The following is a 19874-nucleotide window of genomic DNA, read 5'->3' as shown; positions in this document are numbered from 1 at the left end:
ATAACCCTGTGGAGGACCCTCCCGAAGCTGGTCCTGGGCCCCAGCCCCCGCGGCGCCGCAGCCCCAGCCCCAGCCTCCTCCTCGGCGGTCGGCGATCGCGTCCCCACCCCTGCCCTTCGGGCTGCGGCCGCGCGGGGGCCGAGCCTGGCCCCCACCCCCGCCCCGGCTGACCCCGACCGCCCGGCGTCTTCACCCGGTGACCCGGCCCGAGCGAACTGCACGCCCCCCACCCCCCGCCGACGGCCTAGGTGCGCTTCCCGTTTCTAGAAACCTCTTCCTGCTAGAAAGCAGTTTGTCAGAAAGATCCCGGTCCGGCGGCGCCCCGCCCGCCCCTGCTTGCTCCTCCCGCCGCCCGCGGGGACCTCAGCGGCTTCCCCAGAGCCATGGAGCCTGCGACGCGCCCGGGGACCGAACCCAGGTGCGTGCGCGCCGGCGCGGGTCCTGGTCGCAGCAGTAGCTGCCCTGGGGGGGGGGGGGGTAGGGGGTGGGTAGAGGGGCGGGGGGGCTTGGGTCAGGGCGTGAGGGAGAGGGCGGGAGGCTGCCCAGCCGCCTGCAAAGCTGGCAGCTCGGACGCCGCTCTTCCACGCTCACTTTTCTAGTGTTTTCCACCCCGTGCACTCTTGGGTCCCGTCAGCTGAGCACTGAAGGCGCCAGTGGTTGTCCAAAGCAAGACTCTGATTTTACCTACACTTAAACCTCCCGGGCTTCTCACCTTTGAACTCTTTCTCCTCCTCCTGTTGACTGACCTGCTGCGCTGGGGCTGAGTCCTCCCCAGGCTGGGTTCTGGAAGCTTCCCTGGCCATATTTTTTGTGGGGTGAACTGCCTCTTGATGTGGGACAGACCTCCACACCATCGGAGCTTCGCTTGGATAACAGAAGCCACGTACCCTTGGGCTAGATCCTGAGAAGTGCAGGCTGCTGGAGAGTTTCAGGAGAGTTCTGGAGAGAACTTTTCCCTCTTTGTTAACCTGCTGGGGTCTCCAGAGCCGTCTGGGGGATGCCGAGAGGGGATGTGGATAAAGGAGAGAGGGAGGGAGGGGGGTTTGGGGCTCCTTTTTATCCTTAAAAGTGTTTTTTTTTTTTCTTTTAAACTTAAATGAAAAAGAGAAAGAGCACAAGCAAGGAGGTCCAGAGAGAGAGGGAGAAGCAGACTCCCTGCTGAGCAGGCGCCCCATGGGGGACTCGATCTCAGGACTCCGGGGCTCCGGGACAACAACGAGCCCAGCCCAGTCAAAGGCACATGCGTGACCTAACCAACTGAGCCATCCAAGTGCCCCCTTAAAAGAGTTCTTATATGCGGGGGAGAAAATCCCACAGGTTGGCAATTGTCCACAGGGAGAAGGGGAAGAGCCTGACGGCGGGGGTGGGGGTGTCCTGATTGAATATGCCCCCTCCCAGGTAGGAGTTCAGCAGACTAATTTAGTCACTGTGGTGAGCAATCGTGTAAAACAGTGGAGCTTAGGTGGGAAATAAATTCCTTTCTTCTTCAGATCTGCTGGAGGTGTCTGCTTCTTTCAGCTGCTCACCCACTAGTATCTTTTTTTTTCTATTTAAAAGAAATTAATGCACAAAAAACATACCACTTCACTGAATGGGATACAATATAAAGTTAGTTCACTTTTATTATTTTCAATTTCTGCCTGATTAGATGTAAATTCTGCAGTCATGAAGTCTCTTGAATCCTTTATGATTTTTTCTAGAGCCACCAGTAGCTTTATAATAGTGCTTCGAATTGGCTTTCTGACATTGAATTGTAATACAAATTTTGTAACTCTGTGGGAGAGAGGACTGTTTCTGATTCTTTCTTTTGAGGTGAGTTTTTCCTTCTAGTCATTTTGCTCAGTGCAGAGTGGCCAAAAACAAGTTGTACTGGAAAAAGGAGAAAAAAAGAGAAGAGAAAAAAGAAAAAAAAAAAGATGAAAAAAGAAAAAAGGGGGGGGGAAGCAAACAAAAAACAAGGGGGAGTATCCTCTGATTGCGTATACCGTAAATCCCTCGACTTCCCCTGGAACTTTCCAGTGCTGCTTGGTCAATAACTTGCTTTTCCCCTGTCCCTCTAGGTGGTCTTCTGGGGGAGGGGCCTGCTGTGCTGATTCTCAGGTGTGAGCACCTGGGGGAGCTGCTCAGCCCCCTGCCTGGTGCAGGGCTCAGTGGGAGTTGTTTATCCTGTTTATCCCGCGAAGCCACTGTGAGGCTCAGTGGGGGTTGTTTATCCTGTGAGGCCCCAGAAGGAACAACCACAGTGGCGGTGGCCAGCTCTCCAGCCCTGGAGTCAGCTCCCAGTCTGCAGGGGCCTGGATGCTCCGGGGGCGGGGGTGGGGGGGCGCTGATCTGCCCAGCTTGGGGCGTCCTTGCTGCCCTGTGTCCTCCCAGCCTCTGCCTGTCCCGGGGGGAGCGCCAGATCCTGGGCCGTGTCCCCCAGCACCCTGGGCTCCGGGCCTGCGCTACTGGGATCGTGCTCCGGCCGCGCAGCCCCCTCCACGCGGAGCCTCCGCCTGAGCCCCTCCGAGCTGCTCCTGGGTCCAGCCGTGTGCGCTCGCTGCGGCCCTTTAGGGAGCTCGGCCGCGGGGTGTGGGGTGCTTTCCCTGGGGCGCAGGTCCTCTGTTGGTGCCCCTGGCAGCCTGAGGACATCCCAGCTTCTTTATTTTTTTCCCATCTTCCTACCTTGATAGAGGTGCAAACTCATCTCACTGTAGCATTCCAACTGTTCTCTCTTTAAATCTCAAGCCGAATTCGTAGGTTTTCAGGATGATTTGAAAGTTATCTAGGTAAGTTGGTGGGGACAGGTGACTTGGGGACCCTACTCTTCTGCCATCTTGCCCCCTCCACTTTTATTATTTTCAAAGTGACATTACTTCAATCTCTCCCTTCCTTCCTTCTTTCTTTTTTTGTACAGATTTTATGTATTTGACAGAGGGAGAGATAGTGGACAAGCAAGGAGGAGAGGCAGAGGGAGAGGGAGCTGAATGCTGGGCTACTCTAAGATCATGACCTGAGCCAAAGGCAGACGCTTCACCAACTGAGTCACCCCGGGGGCCGTCCCTCTTCATTTCTAAAAACCTTTTTCCTCCTTTCCTCACCTCCCTTCCCCATGATCATTTCACACCACTTAGGAGCGTATGCTACACGCCAGGCACGATATCAGGGCTTAGGGACACAGGCATGGTCTCTGCTCTTAAGGAGTTTCATACTAAGAGCAGAAGAGAGAAAATAAAAGTAAATCGTACCAGACAGTAACAGCGTCCTGGGGAAAAGAGAGGAGACTGAGGGGATGGAGAGTTAGGGAGAGGGTCTCTTCATTCATGGGTATGTCGGGGGACGAAGGTCCTCTTAGAAGTGTCCCAACAGTGACTGGACATCAGCTTCCAAGAAGTCTCTTTTTCTCTGGTGTGACAGCTCTGGGGTGTATGTTCCAGGCGATGTGGCTTCACCTCCTGCACCTGCGAAGAGCCAGAGACACAGATGGAAAGAACAGCCCAGGCTGTGCCATAAGCTGTGCCCCATAAGCTTCTCCCCACCTCACTCCTGACTACCCTGCATTTTTTTTTTCATGGTGAGGCTTTTGGGAGGAGGAGTCTGCACTGCCTCTCCTGTCCTCTGACATTCCTTGCAGCGGGGCTTCTCACAGCCCCCAGGGCTCCCAGGGCTCCACTCTTCACTTCCTTTGACTGCTGTCCTCATCCAATGCCTTCCTAAGCTGTAGATGTGGTGCTGTGCGAAACAGGGCAAGTCCTCCTTCTCCCAACACTTCGCTTTCAGGGGTGGGAAGACAAAAAAGAAAGTGAGAAGCAAGTCAATAAGTCAGTGCACAATGTGAAAAGTGGTGGTGGTAGTGGTTGCTGGGGAGAAAAATAGAACAGGGTGGGGGGGACCCGGAGTATTGGTGGGGTGCAGGTGAGCCTGTTGCTCTTAATTATAGGATGACTGCAGAAGGCCTTCTGTACCACAGGGACAATTCGGTAAAGATCTAAAGGAAGCGAATCTGCCTCACACGAGTCTGGGGGAAGAATGTTCTAGTTTGAGAACAACCAGCACCAAGCCCCAAGGTTGAATGGGGAACAACAGGGAGCCTGGTGTGGCTACAGCAGACAAAGCAAGGGGGATGAGATAGGAGAGGCAGCTAGAGCCCAGATTGGGTAGGGTCTTGTCGGGCATGGCAAAAGGCTTTACCTGTTACTTTCAATCAGTGGGAAGCCCTTGGGGGATTTTGAACTGATGAGGGACAGTATCTCTCTCTTGGTTAGGATCACACTGGCTGTTGATGGGCAATACACTCTAGAAGGGACGAAGCAGGGGGACCAGTGACAGTGTTATTACAGAAGTCCAGGAAAGAGCTCATGATTGCTTCAACCTGGAAAAACCACAAAAGGCTTGATGTGGAGACGACACTTCAGCTAAATGGGTGAAGAATGGGGAGGAATTTCCAGTTAGACAGGAGGGTGGTGCAGGCCAGGACATGCTGGAGCTTCTGGATAACTGGAGCTTAGGTGGCAGAGCTGAAGTGGGGGGTCCCTGACTGGGAAAGGCACCCCCAATTGCAGGCTACACATTCCTTTTTAAGATTTTATTTTATTTATTTGACAGGGAGAGAGAGAGCAAGTGAGCACAAGCAGGGGGAGCAGCAGTCAGAGGGAGAGGGAGAAGCAGGGTCCCCACTGAGCAGGGAGCCTGATATGGGACTCGATCCCAGGACCCCAGGGTCATGACCTGAGTCAAAGCAGACATTTAACCAACTGGGCTACCTAGGCGCCCTACACATTCTTTTTAAGCCCATGTTAACCATTGACAAAAATTTTATTGGGCTAAAAAGTAAATTTCAACCAGCAACAAATATTTTATACAGACACTCTCCAGCCAGACAGTAATAATATTAGGAACCAATGAAAAGACAGCAAGTGTCTCCCAATACAGTTTTAAATTTGATAGTCACTTCTCCTAGTTTATGGGTCAGAAAGAAATAATTGCCCATCCTGTTTAAACATGTTTAAAGCTGACCCACAAAAAGAGTGAAGGGAGCATCAACACTATTGAAGACGCCAGTTCTTCTAAAACTGAGCTACATATTCAGTGCAGTGGCATTCTAGATTTCAACGGGAGGTCCCAAACACGAAGACAACTGATTTTCAAAGTCCTACAGAGGATTAAGAAGCCAAGAGTAGTGTGACGATTTTGAACCAAAGCAAGGTGTTGAGACCTACCTGCTCGATCACATAATGAGGACTTACAGTTATATATATATTTTTTTAATGAAGATTTTTTTAAAGATTATTTATTCATGACACAGAGAGAGAGAGGCAGAGACACAGGTAGAGGGAGAAGCAGGTGCCATTCAGGGGGCCCAACATAGGACTCGATCCGGGGTCTCCAGGATCACACCCCGGGCTGAAGGTGGCATTAAACTGCTGAGCCACCGGGGCTGCCCCTTACAGTTATATTTTAAGGAGAGTCAAACTAAGTCACTTGGGTTTCAGGAAATAAGGTTTTCTGGTTCGGGAAAAGACTACGTGAGCATCTCATGGACAAAACAGGCAACCCAGGAATGAGACTCGTGGGAATTCGGGCACCTGAGACCTAAAAGAATCATTTGGAAAGATGTGGCGCTGGGAAACTTGGCTCTTCAAGTGGGTCCGGGTTCAGTTGGGAAGGCCATCCCTGAACTGAGGGTGGCTTACTCTGGTGCTCCTCAAGCTTGCATGGTCATGAGAATCACCCGGAACTTGTCCAATTACACATTCTTGTTCGGGAAGTCTGGGCGGAGCTCGAGAGTCTGCATTTCTAACGCGACCTCAATTATTGGCAATATCACTAATCTGCGAACCACACTTGGAGCAGCAGCAGCTGACTCGTTAGAATACCAGCTGCTTTCTTAACAAGAAAGTGATCGCAGGGATGTTTCGGCAGCTCGGTGATTTCACCAGAGATTCTTCTCTCTGCTCTGTGGTCCTTTAGCATGATGGTGGACGATGGCCTTTGGTTCTCTTATTGGTTACCTCATTGCCTTGGTGATATCTGCTGCTGTTCCAGATACCATACTTACATTTATTTTTTAAAAAGATTTTATTGGGGATCCCTGGGTGGCTCAGGGGTTTGGCGCCTGCCTTTGGCTCAGGGTGTGATCCTGGAGTCCCTGGATCAAGTCCCATATCGGACTCCCTGCGTGGAGCCTGCTTCTCCCTCTGCCTGTGTTTCTGCCTCTCTCTCTGTGTCTCTCATGAAAAAATAAATAAAATCTTTAAGAAAAGGATTTTATTTATTTATTTATTTATTTATTTATTTATTTATTTGAGAGAGATCAGGAGAGAGAGAGAGAGTGCACAGAGGGAGAGAGAGAGGGAGGGAGAAACAGATTCCTTGCTGAGCAGGTAGCCTGATGTGGGGCTCGATCCCAGGACCCCAAGATCATGACCTGAGCCAAAGGCAGATGCTTTACCAACTGAGTCACCCAGACACCACCCCCCCCCACACACACATACCAGTTACCACATTTAAATTCCAAATAAAGAAGAAGGGCCAAGCAAATGTTCCCTCAATTGTCATTAGGCAGAGCTGAGTCACATGGCCACCTCTGGTTGAAAGGAAGCCGGGAGAGAGAGTGTACTAGTTTAGGTCGCTGCTGTAACACATTGCCACACACTTAGTTGCTAAAACCCCACCTAATTACTATTTTATAGTTCTGGAGGTCAGAAGTCCTAAAATCAGGGTGCTGGGCAGGATCCTTCTGGAGGCTATGTGGGAGAATCTGTTTCCTTGCCTTTTCTAGCTTCCAGAAGCTGCCTGAATTCCCCTTGGGTCGTGGCTCCTTATTGCATTTTCAAAGCCAACAGTGTAGTGTTTTCAAATCTGTCTCACTCTCTGACCTCTGCTTGTGTCCTCACATCTCCTTTTTCTTACCCTGACTTTCCTGCCTTCTTCTTAGAAGGACCTCTTATGATTATGTTGGGTCCACCTGGACCTGTTTACTGTGTAAGGTAACATAGTCCCAGATTACAGGGATTAGCACATGGACATCTCGGTGAGGGTCATTCATTGTTCTGTCTCTCGTAGTGTCTACATTTCCCCTAGCGTGTATAGTGGATGATGAATGTAGAGAAGGGGATTGGTGTTTAGCCAACCAATAGTGTGTGACATCTTACTAATATAGATTTATTCCAGGGACAAGAGCACAGAAAGGATCCTGGGACACAGGGTCTCTTATCCCCATCTACACTGAGTTGACGCCAGTAGCCCAAATCCTTGGGGGAAAATCTATAAAAGAGAATGCATTTTCCTGCCGAGCCTCTGTTGACTCTTGCATGAGTTGAACATTGATGTGTTGCTTTTCTGTCCCAGCAGAACCGACGAGAGCCTGGGTCAGGAGAGGGAGCCAGAGCCAGGCTGCTCCAGGCCAGAACTGAGGCTTCTCCTCTTAGGGAGAAGTGGTGTAGGAAAAAGTGCCACTGGAAACACTATTCTGGGCAGATCCATGTTTGTGTCCAAATTTAGTAACCAGATGGTGACGAAAGTGTGCCAGAGAGAGAGTAGGGCCACAGGAGAGGGGACACTTGTGGTCATCGACACCCCCTACCTTTTCTCCTCAATGTCTCCGGCCGAAGACAAGCAACGCAACATTGAGCGCTGCCTGGAGCTCTGTGCGCCCAGCCTGCACGTCCTGCTGCTGGTCATTGCCATCGGCTGTTATGAGCTGGAGGACAAAGAGGTGGTCTGTGGCGTCCAGGAGGTGTTTGGAGCCGAAGCCAGGAGGTACATGATTGTTGTCTTCACTCGGAAGGATGATTTGGAGGGAGACTCAGTGCAAGATTACATCGAAGGGTTAGATTCCCTCAGGGAGTTGGTTGAAAACTGTGGAGGCCGATACTGTGCTCTGAACAACAAGGGGAGCGAGGAGGAGCGGGTCGGCCAGGTGAGGGAGCTCCTCGGCATGGTGCAGCGTCTGGTGGGTGAAAATGGAGGACCCTATATCATGAAGTTCAGAAACCAAGGTGGTGGATTCCTGGTAAGAAATTCTTAAGGTTGGGTTCCTAAATTCCTGGGGTCCCTCCCCACAGGGAGCCTGTGTCTCCCTCTATGTCTCTGTCTCTCATGTATAAATACATAAAATCTTTTTTTAAAAAAGAAATTCTTAAAATCTGCAAGGATCTCTGTGGCTAGAGCTCACAGACGGATGTTGGGCACAGGTAAGTGAGGTGTCACCTTGTGTGATGGGCCATTGACTTTGTTTAAGGAGCTATTCATCCATCATCTAGAAAGATGAGGCACCAGACCATAGGGTGCCTTGAGTATTACCCTTTGCATTTTGGACTTTGGACATTATTAGCAAATTAAATGGATACATTTAAGTCCTTACCTAACTTTATCCCTCACAATATTGGATACACAGATGGACCCTCTCTTCCCTTGACTTCAATCCAACTATGCTCTTTTTGTTTTTCTTCCTCCTGCCCTTTCTGGCTACTCCAGAGATTCCTGAACTCTCCTCACATGGCCTCTAAAAGTTGGCATCTTCAGGGCATACTTCTAGACTGTCCTCATTTCTCCACCTCCAGCTTTATACCCTGTCAATCGCTAACTGTTTCCAGATTAATCAGTCCAGGCCTTTCCTCTGAATCCTGCTCCCTTATCCATTTGACATCTCCACTCAGCTCTCATATAGGATCTCAGACTTCACACTTCCAAACTTTTGGTTTTCCCTCTGAAATCTGTTAAGATTTCTGTATTCCTCACAAGTGGGTAAATGGTCGTGCTGCTCATCATGCTCTTCAAACCTAAGCCCAGAGGTTAGCTCTGCTACGGCTACTGGCTGGCCACTGATGGCCAAGTCATCAAGTCTTGTGTGGTCACTGTGCCTGGCTCCCACCCACTTCTCTCCATCTGCATGCCTCCCTGCACCGTCCAGTCCAAGCCAACCTCTGTTCTTGCCTGTCCTGTTTTATACACACCCTTCCCCTCATTCATTCTTGTGGCTTACCCCTCAATCCATTTCCTGCACAATTGCCAGAGTGATATTTTATTTAACTTCTAAACTTGAATGGGAAGTGTATTTGTAGCTAAGGGAGATACAAAAATTCAGGCTTTTGCCTTTGAGGAGCTTACACTTCGGGTCGAGTGACTCATGCAAAAGACACAAATCAGTTCCTGACTCAGGGTAGGTAAGTCAGTGTTGGTAGAGAGGATTCTTAATGCAAGTGCCAGCGGATATAAAGCAAGCAAATATCCAGCATGGGGGTGGTTTTTGTCAGAGTGCAATTCTTGAGAACTGATGAGCTTTAAGCCCAAACAGGATGGAAATGAGAAGGAAGCAACACTTTATTGAGCATCTGCTAAGGCCCAGAACATGAACGGATGGAGTCATTGCAAGTGCTCTGCGTACTGATGTTCTGTGGATGAGGACTGTGAGGCTCAAGAGAACTTGTTGCTCTCTGGTCTCCTGAGTCTGACCTCCCTCTCTCTCCTTTATAACCACCTGTCTCTCTCTTTCTCTTGAAGGCTGTTTGCAACAGGGATGTCAGCAGAGAGGATCTGGGGCACAGAGTGAGCTCTCTGCAGTATACCCTGAACACAACACCCTCTTGTTTAAAATGCTGCAGTACTGTCCGCTGATCTTTAGATTAAGTTCAGAATCACTGTCCTGAGCTGGTTCCTCAGCCTCTAACTTGCTCTTTATGCATTGGTCTCACTGGCCTTTCCTTTGATCCTTGACTTACGTTCATGTCCACTCTAGAGCTTCCACCCTGTGATTTTGTCCACCTAGACACCTTCCCTCTCCATCTTAGCCCATACCGGGGGTAGCCATCTGCCTCAGCATGAGCTCACTTCCTCAGGGCCTTCCCCCCACACCCACCTTCTATCAATGGCACTCCTCACATGGCCACCAGCGGGTCAAGTGATTGCTGTGAATATACTTGCAGTGGTTGCCTCCCTGAGGGATGGACATCATATCCATTTTGTTGACACAGGATCTTCTTTTTGTCTTCTGTAAAACAGAGATAATAATACGTATCTCAGAGAATTCTGTGAGGACTAAATGAAATAAATGCCTATAAGTTACCTGCAAATAGGGATCCCTGGGTGGCGCAGCGGTTTAGCGCCTGCCTTTGGCCCAGGGCGCAATCCTGGAGACCCGGGATCGAATCCCATGTCAGGCTCCCGGTGCATGGAGCCTGCTTCTCCCTCTGCCTATGTCTCTGCCTCTCTCTCTCTCTCTCTCTGTGTGTGTGTGTAACTATCATAAATAAATAAAAAAAAATTAAAAAAAAAAGTTACCTGCAAATATTGGCGATGTAAGCATTCAGTGATCATTAGCTGCCATTATTATTGTTATTAGTATTATTATGGATGGAGATAAGGTTCACTTAAGTCATGGAGACATTGAGGACTCTAACAACCCAGAGACTGAGCAAGGTTCCCACTTTTAGGGGCAGCCCCGGTGGTGGCGTGGCGGTTTAGCGCCGCCTGCAGCCCAGGGTTTGATCCTGGGGACCCTGGATCAAGTCCCACATCGGGCTCCCTGCGTGGAGCCTGCTTCTCCCTCTGCCTGTGCCTCTGCCCCACCCCGTGTCTCTATGAATAAATAAATAAAATCTTTAAAAAAAAAAAGGTTCCCACTTTTAGGACTATTACAGAGAAATAAAACATTCACATGTACAAAGATGTAGGTATAGAGATATTTATCATGGCATCTTTTGAAATAGGAAAGCCAGAAATAAATTGATGGTCTATCAGTAAAGGAATTGTTACATTAGTACGGAATATTCCTTGTCCATGCTGTGTAACAAACAGCATCTCCTAAAATAAAGACAAAAAACAAAAAAAACCCCAACAACAACGGGGTTGATCTATATGTACTGACTTGCAGAGCTATACAGGACATATTATGAAGCAGATTGCAGAACAAAATGCCTAGCAAGTCTCCCTGTGTGTTCATATATGCTTGTGTATATTTGCATAAACTTAGAAAAACATAGAAGGAAGTATGTTAATTAGCAGCTGCTCCTTTTACAGTGGGTTGGAAAATTTAAAATTATTAATTTTTAGATCGTAAGCATTTGCATTGGGACAATCTTTTGCATTTGAAACACATGAAAGAGTTTGAGTTGTGCCAGGTAGGATGAAAGAAGTCTGATAGAGCTGAATGGAGAGGACCCAGGGAGAGATGGTTGGAGGTAGCCACGGTTTGGAATAAGGCCAGGTAAGAAAGCAGAGGGAACATTTCCTTGGCTGGCATGGAGATTTAACAAAAATAGGATTAAAATAAAGTATTGGAATCTTCTAAGAGTAGCAGGTGCATCAGGATTGTGTATCATTTTTACCTTCTCTTTTGAGTCCATGACAGTTTTAAATTTTGGGAGCGAGAATGCTTCCCCAGGCAGGCAAAGGGAATACCAATTGTGTGTTTGGTTTTCCATCCTCCATTGTCTCTGTTTGCCCACCTGGGTGGGAGAAAGTTCCAAATTTTCCTGGTTTTTATGTCAGAAGAATCATCGTCTCTATACTCGGGGTGCAGTGTGGGGAGATGTGTGGGAGCTTCATTTCCAATCTCCTCCCTTTCCCTGGTCCTTCAGATGAATATCCCAGACATCAATGGGTTAGTTTCTTCCTCCAGGAAGTCCAGTAGCGCTTCTTAAGCCTCTGGATTTCTATGTGAACAGCAGAAACCCTGCAAGACTTTAGAAGGAACCGCTGGGGGATCGGGGAGAAGGAAAGTTAGAGCTTCAGTCTCAATGCCTTAATTAGATGGCATTTGTGGGGCTCCTCTGAGTGAGAATAAGACCCATCTTCATACTTCAGGGAAGCCTGTTGTGGTGGCAGCAGTGAGGTCTCAAGATCAATCATCATTCTGGAGGGTATTATGCTGAGTGAAGTAAGTCAGTCGGAGAAGGACAAACATTATATGTTCTCATTCATTTGGGGAATATAAATAATAGTGAAAGGGAAAATAAGGGAAGGGAGAAGAAATGGGTGGGAGGTATCAGAAAGGGAGACAGAACGTAAAGACTGCTAACTCTGGGAAACGAACTAGGGGTGGTGGAAGGGGAGGAGGGCGGGGGGTGGGAGTGAATGGGTGACGGGCACTGGGTGTTATTCTGTATGTTAGTAAATTGAACACCAATAAAAAAAAAAAATTAAGGCCAAAAAAAAAAAAAAAAAAACAATCATCATTATGGACAGTTCTACAAAAGCCAACAAGGAACATGACCGTGGCCTTGATTTGACCACATTCTAATCAGCCGATTCCTCTGGATTACATACTTGTGTCTCCATTTCTTTATTTTGTGAAAAGATGAGATTTTGTGCAATATTTCCCCTTTCTTTTCTTTTCTTTTTTTCCCCCTTTATTTTCTAGGATAGTGTGAAGGGAGCCGCGTCTCAGAAGGAGGATAAGCCACATGGTAAGATGATCCTTAAAAACGTTAAGTTCACATTCACATTCTTTTGAATGCATCATGCATCAAAATGTAGTGGGGAAATTAGATAAGGAGAATCAAAGATGCACTCTGGAGGCCTGGCTCAGGTTCTTGTCCACAGCCTGTCCCCCAGGGTACTCCTAACACCTGGGAGTAGGTTCTGGACAAGGTGTGGGTGTCCCTGGCCTTCTCTGAAATGTTATGGAGGTGGGCTTCCCTTTCATGGCTTCTTTCTAGATCAGTCTTGTCTTCCTGGCTCTGGATCCAGGACTATATAATGTTGACTCCTACTGGGAAAGCAGAAATCACCTTTGTGGATAAAACTCATCCTTAGAATTCAGTGATGGAGCTCAGTGTCAGTGTAATGATTGCTGTGAATGCTACGTCCTGCACGCTGCTCATGTCAATACCTATAGACCACCTCGTTCTGTTTTGCATGTGTGATTTTGTCCACAGTAAGAGCATATATGACTAATTCAACCATCCCTTTACCAAGGACTTTCAGGTTATTTCTGGGCCAGCTCTGTGCAAGAACCAAATATTCAGCAGTGAGTAAGATAGATGAGATCTCTGTTCTCATAGAACTCCCCCAAATAATAATAATAGTGATAATAATAATAATAATCTCAATTTTAATGATAATTGCAATTGATATTATGTAGTGGAAAAATATATAAATAATTCAATCCTCATAGCATATAACATAATTCTCATAATAACCACATACATTTATTCCTCTTAACAGCCCTCTGAAGAGGGTGGTATTATCATTATTCTCATTTATAGATGAGTAAACTTAGCAACTTAGCAGAAATATGTGAACTCAGGCAGAAGTAGGGGTTTAAAATTCTATTGATGCCTTTCAGCCAAGACCTCCAGGAACTTCCCTATCCTGTCCCCAAATGATTCTTCGTGGTCATGAGGAAATAGCATGCCATGGGGAGTCATGGAGTGTCTCAGAATGAGGGCATTGGAAGGGAGTTTTTTTTTTTTTTTTTGGAAGGGAGTTTTTATAGGATACAGACTTGTGTGAGGTGATTTTGGGGAAATTAGGAACTTTCCCAAAACAACATAACAAGGACATGCTGTCACTAGCATTTCAGTGGCTTCTTTCTTTAAAGGCCATATTCATTCCACCTCCCAGACCTTTGGCTCAGACGCCCAGGGACAATCCACACCTTAGCACCCAGGGTGCCTCAGACTCTGAATATTTCCTGTAGTGGCTGACTCTGCCATTTGCTCGGTGTGTAGGTTTGGTGCTGAACTTGGATCAAGGAGAAGTGGTGGGGACAGGGCATGTGTGCAGAGACAGTTTTGTGCACAGGTTTCTACAGTAATTTATTGAGGTACAATTATCATAAAGTAAAATACACAAATCTTAAGTGTATAGCTCAGTGACCTTTTACCTATCTACACATACATGACCACCACGTAGATAAAGATCTGGAGCATTTCCACCACTTCACAAGTTTCTGCTGCCTCTCCGCAAAGGGAACTGAATCCAGACTCCCAGCAACATAGATTAATTCAGCCCTTTCTTGAACTTCACAGAGTGGAACTGGATAGCATGTGGTTTTGTGTCTGGCTTCTTTCATTTAACATGTTTTGAAGATCCATGCATGTTGTGTATCAATGGTTCATTCATTCTTTTTTTTTTTTTAAATTTCTGCGTAGTATAGAATTTCATAAATATGCTACCAAGGGGCATTTTAAAAAAATTTATTCATTGATTTTTTTCCCAAGGGGCATTTTAAGCTCAGATTCTCCCTTGTCCTGCTTTAGCCCATGGACTTCATACCCCAGGCAGTCACCTTTGGTAGCAAAATGAAAGGAAATCTAAGGAGCAAGACCACTAAAGGCCAAATTTAACATTTTCATGTTCCTGGGAAATCTTGAGCTTTTAACATATCTCTTCATTTATTCATGGCCCCTTTTGTGGGTTTTATAACGATGGGCAGCTTCTGACCGGGACTAGAGTCCTACTGCTCAGAGCAACACTGGCATTGCCTAGAAAAACTGGCAAGGATGAGAAAGCATAAAACCTGTCCACATCTCTGCGTTCAGCTGCAAGAAGAGACTCTGAATCTGCCCTTTTGTCCCACAGGGGGAGGGGAGTTGCAGCGTCAGGCCACAGGATATGAGCCCAACCCTGGGATTCACGAACTGAAGGTCCTGCTTGTGGGGAAGCGTGGAGCCGGGAAAAGCGCAGCTGGGAATAGCCTTCTGGGGAAGCGAGTCTTCGAGACCAAATTCAGTGAAGAGTCAGTCACCCGGAGGTTTGTGTTGGAGAGCAGAATCTGGAGAGAGAGAAGAGTTGTGATCATTGATACTCCAGACATCTCATCTTCAAAGGATATTAAGGCTGAGCTCCGGAGACACGTCTTTGGGGGCCCCCACGCCTTCCTGCTGGTGACCCCACTGGGCTCTTTTTCCAAGAAAGATGAGGTGGTGCTGGACACCCTCCAAGCCAGTTTTGGAGACAAATTCGTGGAGTACCTGATCATTCTCTTCACCAGGAAAGAAGACCTGGGGGATCAGGATCTAGAGATGTTCTTGAAAAGCAGAAGTACAGCTCTCTGCAAGCTCATCAAGAAGTGCAAAGACCGGTACTGCGTCTTCAGTTACAGGGTGACAAGAGAAGAGGAGCAGCACCAGGCAGAGGAGCTCCTGCAAACAGTCGTGAGCCTGGTGCAGCAGCACGGGGACAGGCCCTGCACTTTCAGAGAGCAAGGTACACAGCATCTAAAAACCTTTTCTAGATGCTTTTAGAAACCAGTTATGAAACATATAAGAAGGGCGTAGGGATGATAGAAAGGAGAGACCCAATCTGCTAACTTTTCTCTTTCTCTAGTGTTACTAAAGTTCTGTGCCTTTCCACACACACTGTCCAGACCCAGTCTTTAATTCTTTCCTGATCTTTATCCCACTTTCCCAACCGGATGGTGCAGGTCTTGAGGGAAGGAGTTTAGCTCTTTCTAATCTCTCACTTTCTCCGCAGTGTATCTGTTGCCTGGGGCTAAGGTCTCAGCACCGGTGATGAGATGGTTCTGGACCTCTGGTTTGCTTTTCTCTTTCTCTCAAGCCCACTCTAACTCTCTCTCTCTCTCTCTCTCTCGATTTCTTGATTCTTTTCTCTCTTTGGAGAGGGGAGGCTATTTTGGAGAAAAGAGGATGAGGACTGGGAGCCCAAATGCTCATGATAGGTAGGCCTCACGTGGCACTAGGTGGGTTTCTTATCCCAGCCACACCACCTGCTGCTTTAGCAGAGGGCCCCACGCACTCGGTGCTACATGCACTATTGCCCTGAGCTGAGATTCATCCAGGACAGCATGACTCACCCAGTTGTCTTCACTTCAAATGCCCTCATCTGAGAAGAACACAGACTCAAAGGAGTGTATCTTTTTATGATCCCTTTCACATCCGTCATGGAGGGCCAAGTGCTGGGGAGCTTCCTACAGAAGTATGGACAGGCAGGGAGGTTAGGAGAGGCCTTGTGGAGAAGGCCCACTTTGAAATGGGATTTGGAGAATGGGCAGGGTTTGGGTGGCTGGCAGAAAGCTGGAAGACATTGCAGAGTCCTCCAGCAATCGGAAGCAAGGAAGGAGGACTAAGCATGCCACTCATGAGGGAGGCTGAGGGAGTGGCCATGATGGAAATGGAAGGTTCACGCCTCTACACAATGTGGGATGGGGCTTATGGAGCAGATCACAGAGGTCCTTGAGAACCATCCCCTCTGAGGGTGTGGAAGCAGGGCCTGAAATCTGTGCCAGATATGAGAGAGTTGGAAGATTAATCTATTTTTCATCCTTTAAGCATAACTATAGGATTGTGAGTTCAGGATAAGCAATTCAATAATTTTCCCTGGAAGAAAGGGCACAGGAAAGCACAGAACTTTCCTCCATCTTCATTTTAAGATGGATATTGGTAACAGGTGAAAAAAGCCAGAGTGGAAGAGAGAGACTACAGTACAAGTGCAAAGTCCTAAGGAGCCCCCACTAACACGCATTGTGAGGTGTCTGTCTCTGCCATTCCATTTATAGGGACATCTATTCTCCATCATCGCCACACAAAACAGTGTGAGTGTGGGTCCTTTACTATAACCATGAAATAGTAACTCATCAGTTGAAAGGCACAGTTCAGATTAATGGGTTTTAATGAGAAATGAATTTTTGGTGATCCAAATGAAGGAACTAGTAGTCTGTCAGTGATTTATGCAGTTGCTTTTTCATAAAAAGTCAATTCTATGGAATAATTTTTTGAAACCATCAAGGAGACTTTGCTGCAGTTAGCACTAGTTGGCAACAGGAAGTCATCATTGCAGCAGGAACAGGAGACCAAGAGATGAGATGTGGAGGCTAGACGCAGCTGAGTAGCAACAGGTAATAAAGGCGGTGGCACTCACAGGGTGCCAGGGAGTCAGAGAAGTTACCAGAGGGCGGGAAGCAAATTCAGGGATAGGGACGTGGATGAGCACTGGGCAGAGATGGCTATCCACGTCATACTTCCGGTCACAGAGCGCACACCTGGAACCGTGCTTGGGGCGAGAGCTGCCAGGTGAGGGGGTGGCCGTGATGCTCCCTGAGCATCCTTTGCTGTGACATCTGGCGTCACTTTGAAAGCTGCACCCACGTCATCAGCCCATGGCCACAGATCTTTCCTGCTTTCTTTTCGACAGAGCCCCTGAGTCTTATCCTGGTGGGGAAGAGCGGCCCTGGGAAGAGCGCCACGGGCAACACCATCCTCGGCAGGCCCGACTTCCTTTCCCAGTTCCGAGCGCAGCCAGTCACCAGGACGTGCCAGAGCAGCAGGAGGCTGTGGGGCCAGCAGGAGGTCGTGGTGGTGGACATGCCCTCACTGTGCCTGATGGCCAGTGCGGAGGGGGGTCCGTCCCAGCTAGAGGAGGAAGTCAGACGCTGCTGGTCCTGCTGTAAAGAAGGGAACAAGATCCTGGTCCTGGTGTTCCAGCTGGGCTGGTTCACTCAGGAGGACAAGAGGGCCGTGAAGGAATTAGAGACCATCTTTGGAGAGGAAGTTTTGAAGTACACGATTGTGCTGTTCACTCGGAAGGAAGACCTGGAGGTGGACATTGCAGATTACATCAAGAACGCAGAAAACAGAACCCTTCAGAACATAATCAAAAGGTGTGGGGGGCGAATTTGTGCTTTTAATAACAAAGAAACTGGCCAAGCCAGGGAAGACCAGGCAGCAGTTCTCCTGACAATGGCCAATCAGCTGATAGAGAGCCATGGGGGGCATGGGTACCCCCAGAAGTGGGAGAACATTAGCAAAAGCATAAAAAATGGCCAGGACAAGCACAAGCCCAAACATTTACTAAAGAATTTAAAAGAAATTTTACTGTAGATACCCGACTTGCTTGGGAGGCTCTGTAAGTTAGACACCCTCAGTTGGGGACGGGGCGGGGCAGGACTGGTGGGATGGGAGGAAGGTCCTTGACTTTGGGGACTGGGAAGGCACTACAGATCTCCCAGCACTGTGTAAGTAAATGAATCCTCAGGCTGGGCCGGGCTCATTTTTTTTTTTTAATTTTTATTTATTTATGATAGTCACACAGAGAGAAAGAGAGAGAGAGGCAGAGACACAGGCAGAGGGAGAAGCAGGCTCCATGCACCGGGAGCCCGACGTGGGACTCGATCCCGGGTCTCCAGGATCACGCCCTGGGCCAAAGGCAGGCGCCAAACCACTGCGCCACCCAGGGATCCCTGGGCCGGGCTCATTAAGGAGAAAGAAGAAATGAGGCGAGGCGGGGAAATCTAGAAAGAGGCTTCAGAGATTGCATGGCTTTGAGGATCAGAATTAAGTCACATGAATCACGTCACCCGTGTACATAGATTGGAGTCAGGACACACACTGTGACCGAGGCCAAGGCCAGCCTAGGGTGAAATAGGGAGAAATACACAAGGAAGGACCGGGGGATCCAGATACAGGAGAGGGGAGCAGCGAGCAATGTCCAGCCAACGCCTGGCATGGGAAAGTGGAGAAGCAGGACTCGTGTGGGCCTCTAGGGGGCTAGGCCTGCTGGCGCCCTGAGGTACCTTGTTACCCCCTGGGGCAGGACTCAGACCTAGAACGGTCCTTTCCTCATGGGGGTGGGGTGGGGTGGGGTGGGTGGTGGATATTCGTCAGTGTTGTCTTCATTCCAACCTGAATGGAAAGTGGGACCCAGTCTACTCCGCTTCCTCGTCCCTTAGGAAAGGAACACGAGTCTGGGCGGTTTCAAAATATTTTATTGCTAACCATTGCGCTGAAATAGAGAACAAAATTCCTAGACACGGTCAAGTTGTCGAGATTAGACAATCTCGCCAAGTTCCAGCATTCTAGGTAGAATTCTAGGTTGCCTCTAGAAAAGTTCATTCAAGACTCCTTTGCACATTCCTCTTTTTTTCATCCCCGAGGTTAGGAATTAGGGTAAAGCTCAGAGAACTCAAGTGATAATGTCTTGAACCCCGTAGGAGCACACTGTATCTCACATCAGGAAGTCTAGGGGGAGGCACTCTGAGGCCGGTGTGACATCCACGCTCCAGCCTCGGAGGTGTGTGGCCTCTGCACTTCCGGTCACTTTTTGGTTCCAGGCTGGTGGTGCTCTGCATTGGCTGAGCAGATTATGTTGAGGGCTGCCTGGTGCAGGCCATAGATGAGATGAGAACTATGGGGTCTTCTCCCAGGTAGGTGTGGTTGGATGCTCTCAACATTAACCATTTCATGTATGTGTTGAGGACAGGATCTATTTCATCCGCTTTTGTTTTTTGAAAGTATCAGTTGCCTTCAAGTTTAACCCATTTATCAGAGCACAGACTGTCCCCATTAATTGTGTTGTACTCTATGTAACTCTAAATATGACAGATTCTGGAACATGTGTGTATACATATATTCAAGTTGAGTGAAATAATAAAGGTGAATTATTTTATAAATTCACATCCTCCTGATTTCTGTTTTTCTGGCGTGGGGGAGGAGCACGCCTCCACGGAGAGGCAATGCAGGTGTTTAGACACTTTGACTCTGGTGAGGTTTTTGCAGCTTTGGTCCATGAAGACCTTCAGAGTGGGTGACAGCCATTTTCTTACTAGGGCCTCTGCCAGCCCAGGAATCTCCCACTCTGGGCATTTCACTACAGCAAGGACAAATAAATTAGAACTGGGAGCAGGGGAGGAATGAAGTCTAGAAGGCATTTTGTGCCTCTTCCGAGAGCTTCCCTTCTGTTTGAAGGCAGGCACAAAGCCCAGTGCGCTACCCGTGGTGGAGCAGGTGGCATTGGGAGCTGCACAAGATGGGGGATGTGTGGGCTAAGCAACATGGCATCTTTTCCCAGGTAGGACCTAACGTCCATCTCCACTTTCCTGTAGGACCATGCTTGAGGGGTGTGATAATACTACCACGTCTGTTCCTCGGAGAGGCATGCGCTGGGAGTTAGGGGTGCAAGAGATTTCCTGGGGGCAGGGGATAAAGTAGTGGCTG

The 19874-nt window shown here is 48.3% G+C and overlaps 1 protein-coding gene across 2 annotated transcripts; it reads left to right on the top strand.

Moving 5' to 3' along the window:
* The first annotated feature begins 235 nt into the window (after positions 1-235).
* Positions 236-19334, top strand: GIMAP8 (GTPase, IMAP family member 8). 2 transcript variants are annotated; one of them, XM_077849717.1, is made up of 5 exons: positions 236-418; positions 7330-7993; positions 12341-12386; positions 14506-15132; positions 17077-19334. In XM_077849717.1, exons 1-5 carry the CDS (start codon positions 384-386, stop codon positions 17760-17762), a joined length of 2058 nt encoding a protein of 685 aa, XP_077705843.1. In that variant the 5' UTR covers positions 236-383; the 3' UTR covers positions 17763-19334. The 2 variants fall into 2 exon arrangements, with proteins under 2 accessions (XP_077705843.1, XP_077705844.1); XM_077849718.1 differs by having other exon boundaries at positions 241-418; positions 7333-7993.
* Positions 19335-19874: the final 540 nt, after the last annotated feature.

This window comes from Canis aureus, chromosome 15 (assembly GCF_053574225.1).
Source record: "Canis aureus isolate CA01 chromosome 15, VMU_Caureus_v.1.0, whole genome shotgun sequence".
Taxonomy (NCBI): domain Eukaryota; kingdom Metazoa; phylum Chordata; class Mammalia; order Carnivora; family Canidae; genus Canis; species Canis aureus.
Note: the sequence above shows the minus strand (reverse complement) of the source record. Positions and strands in the feature narration are given on the sequence as shown.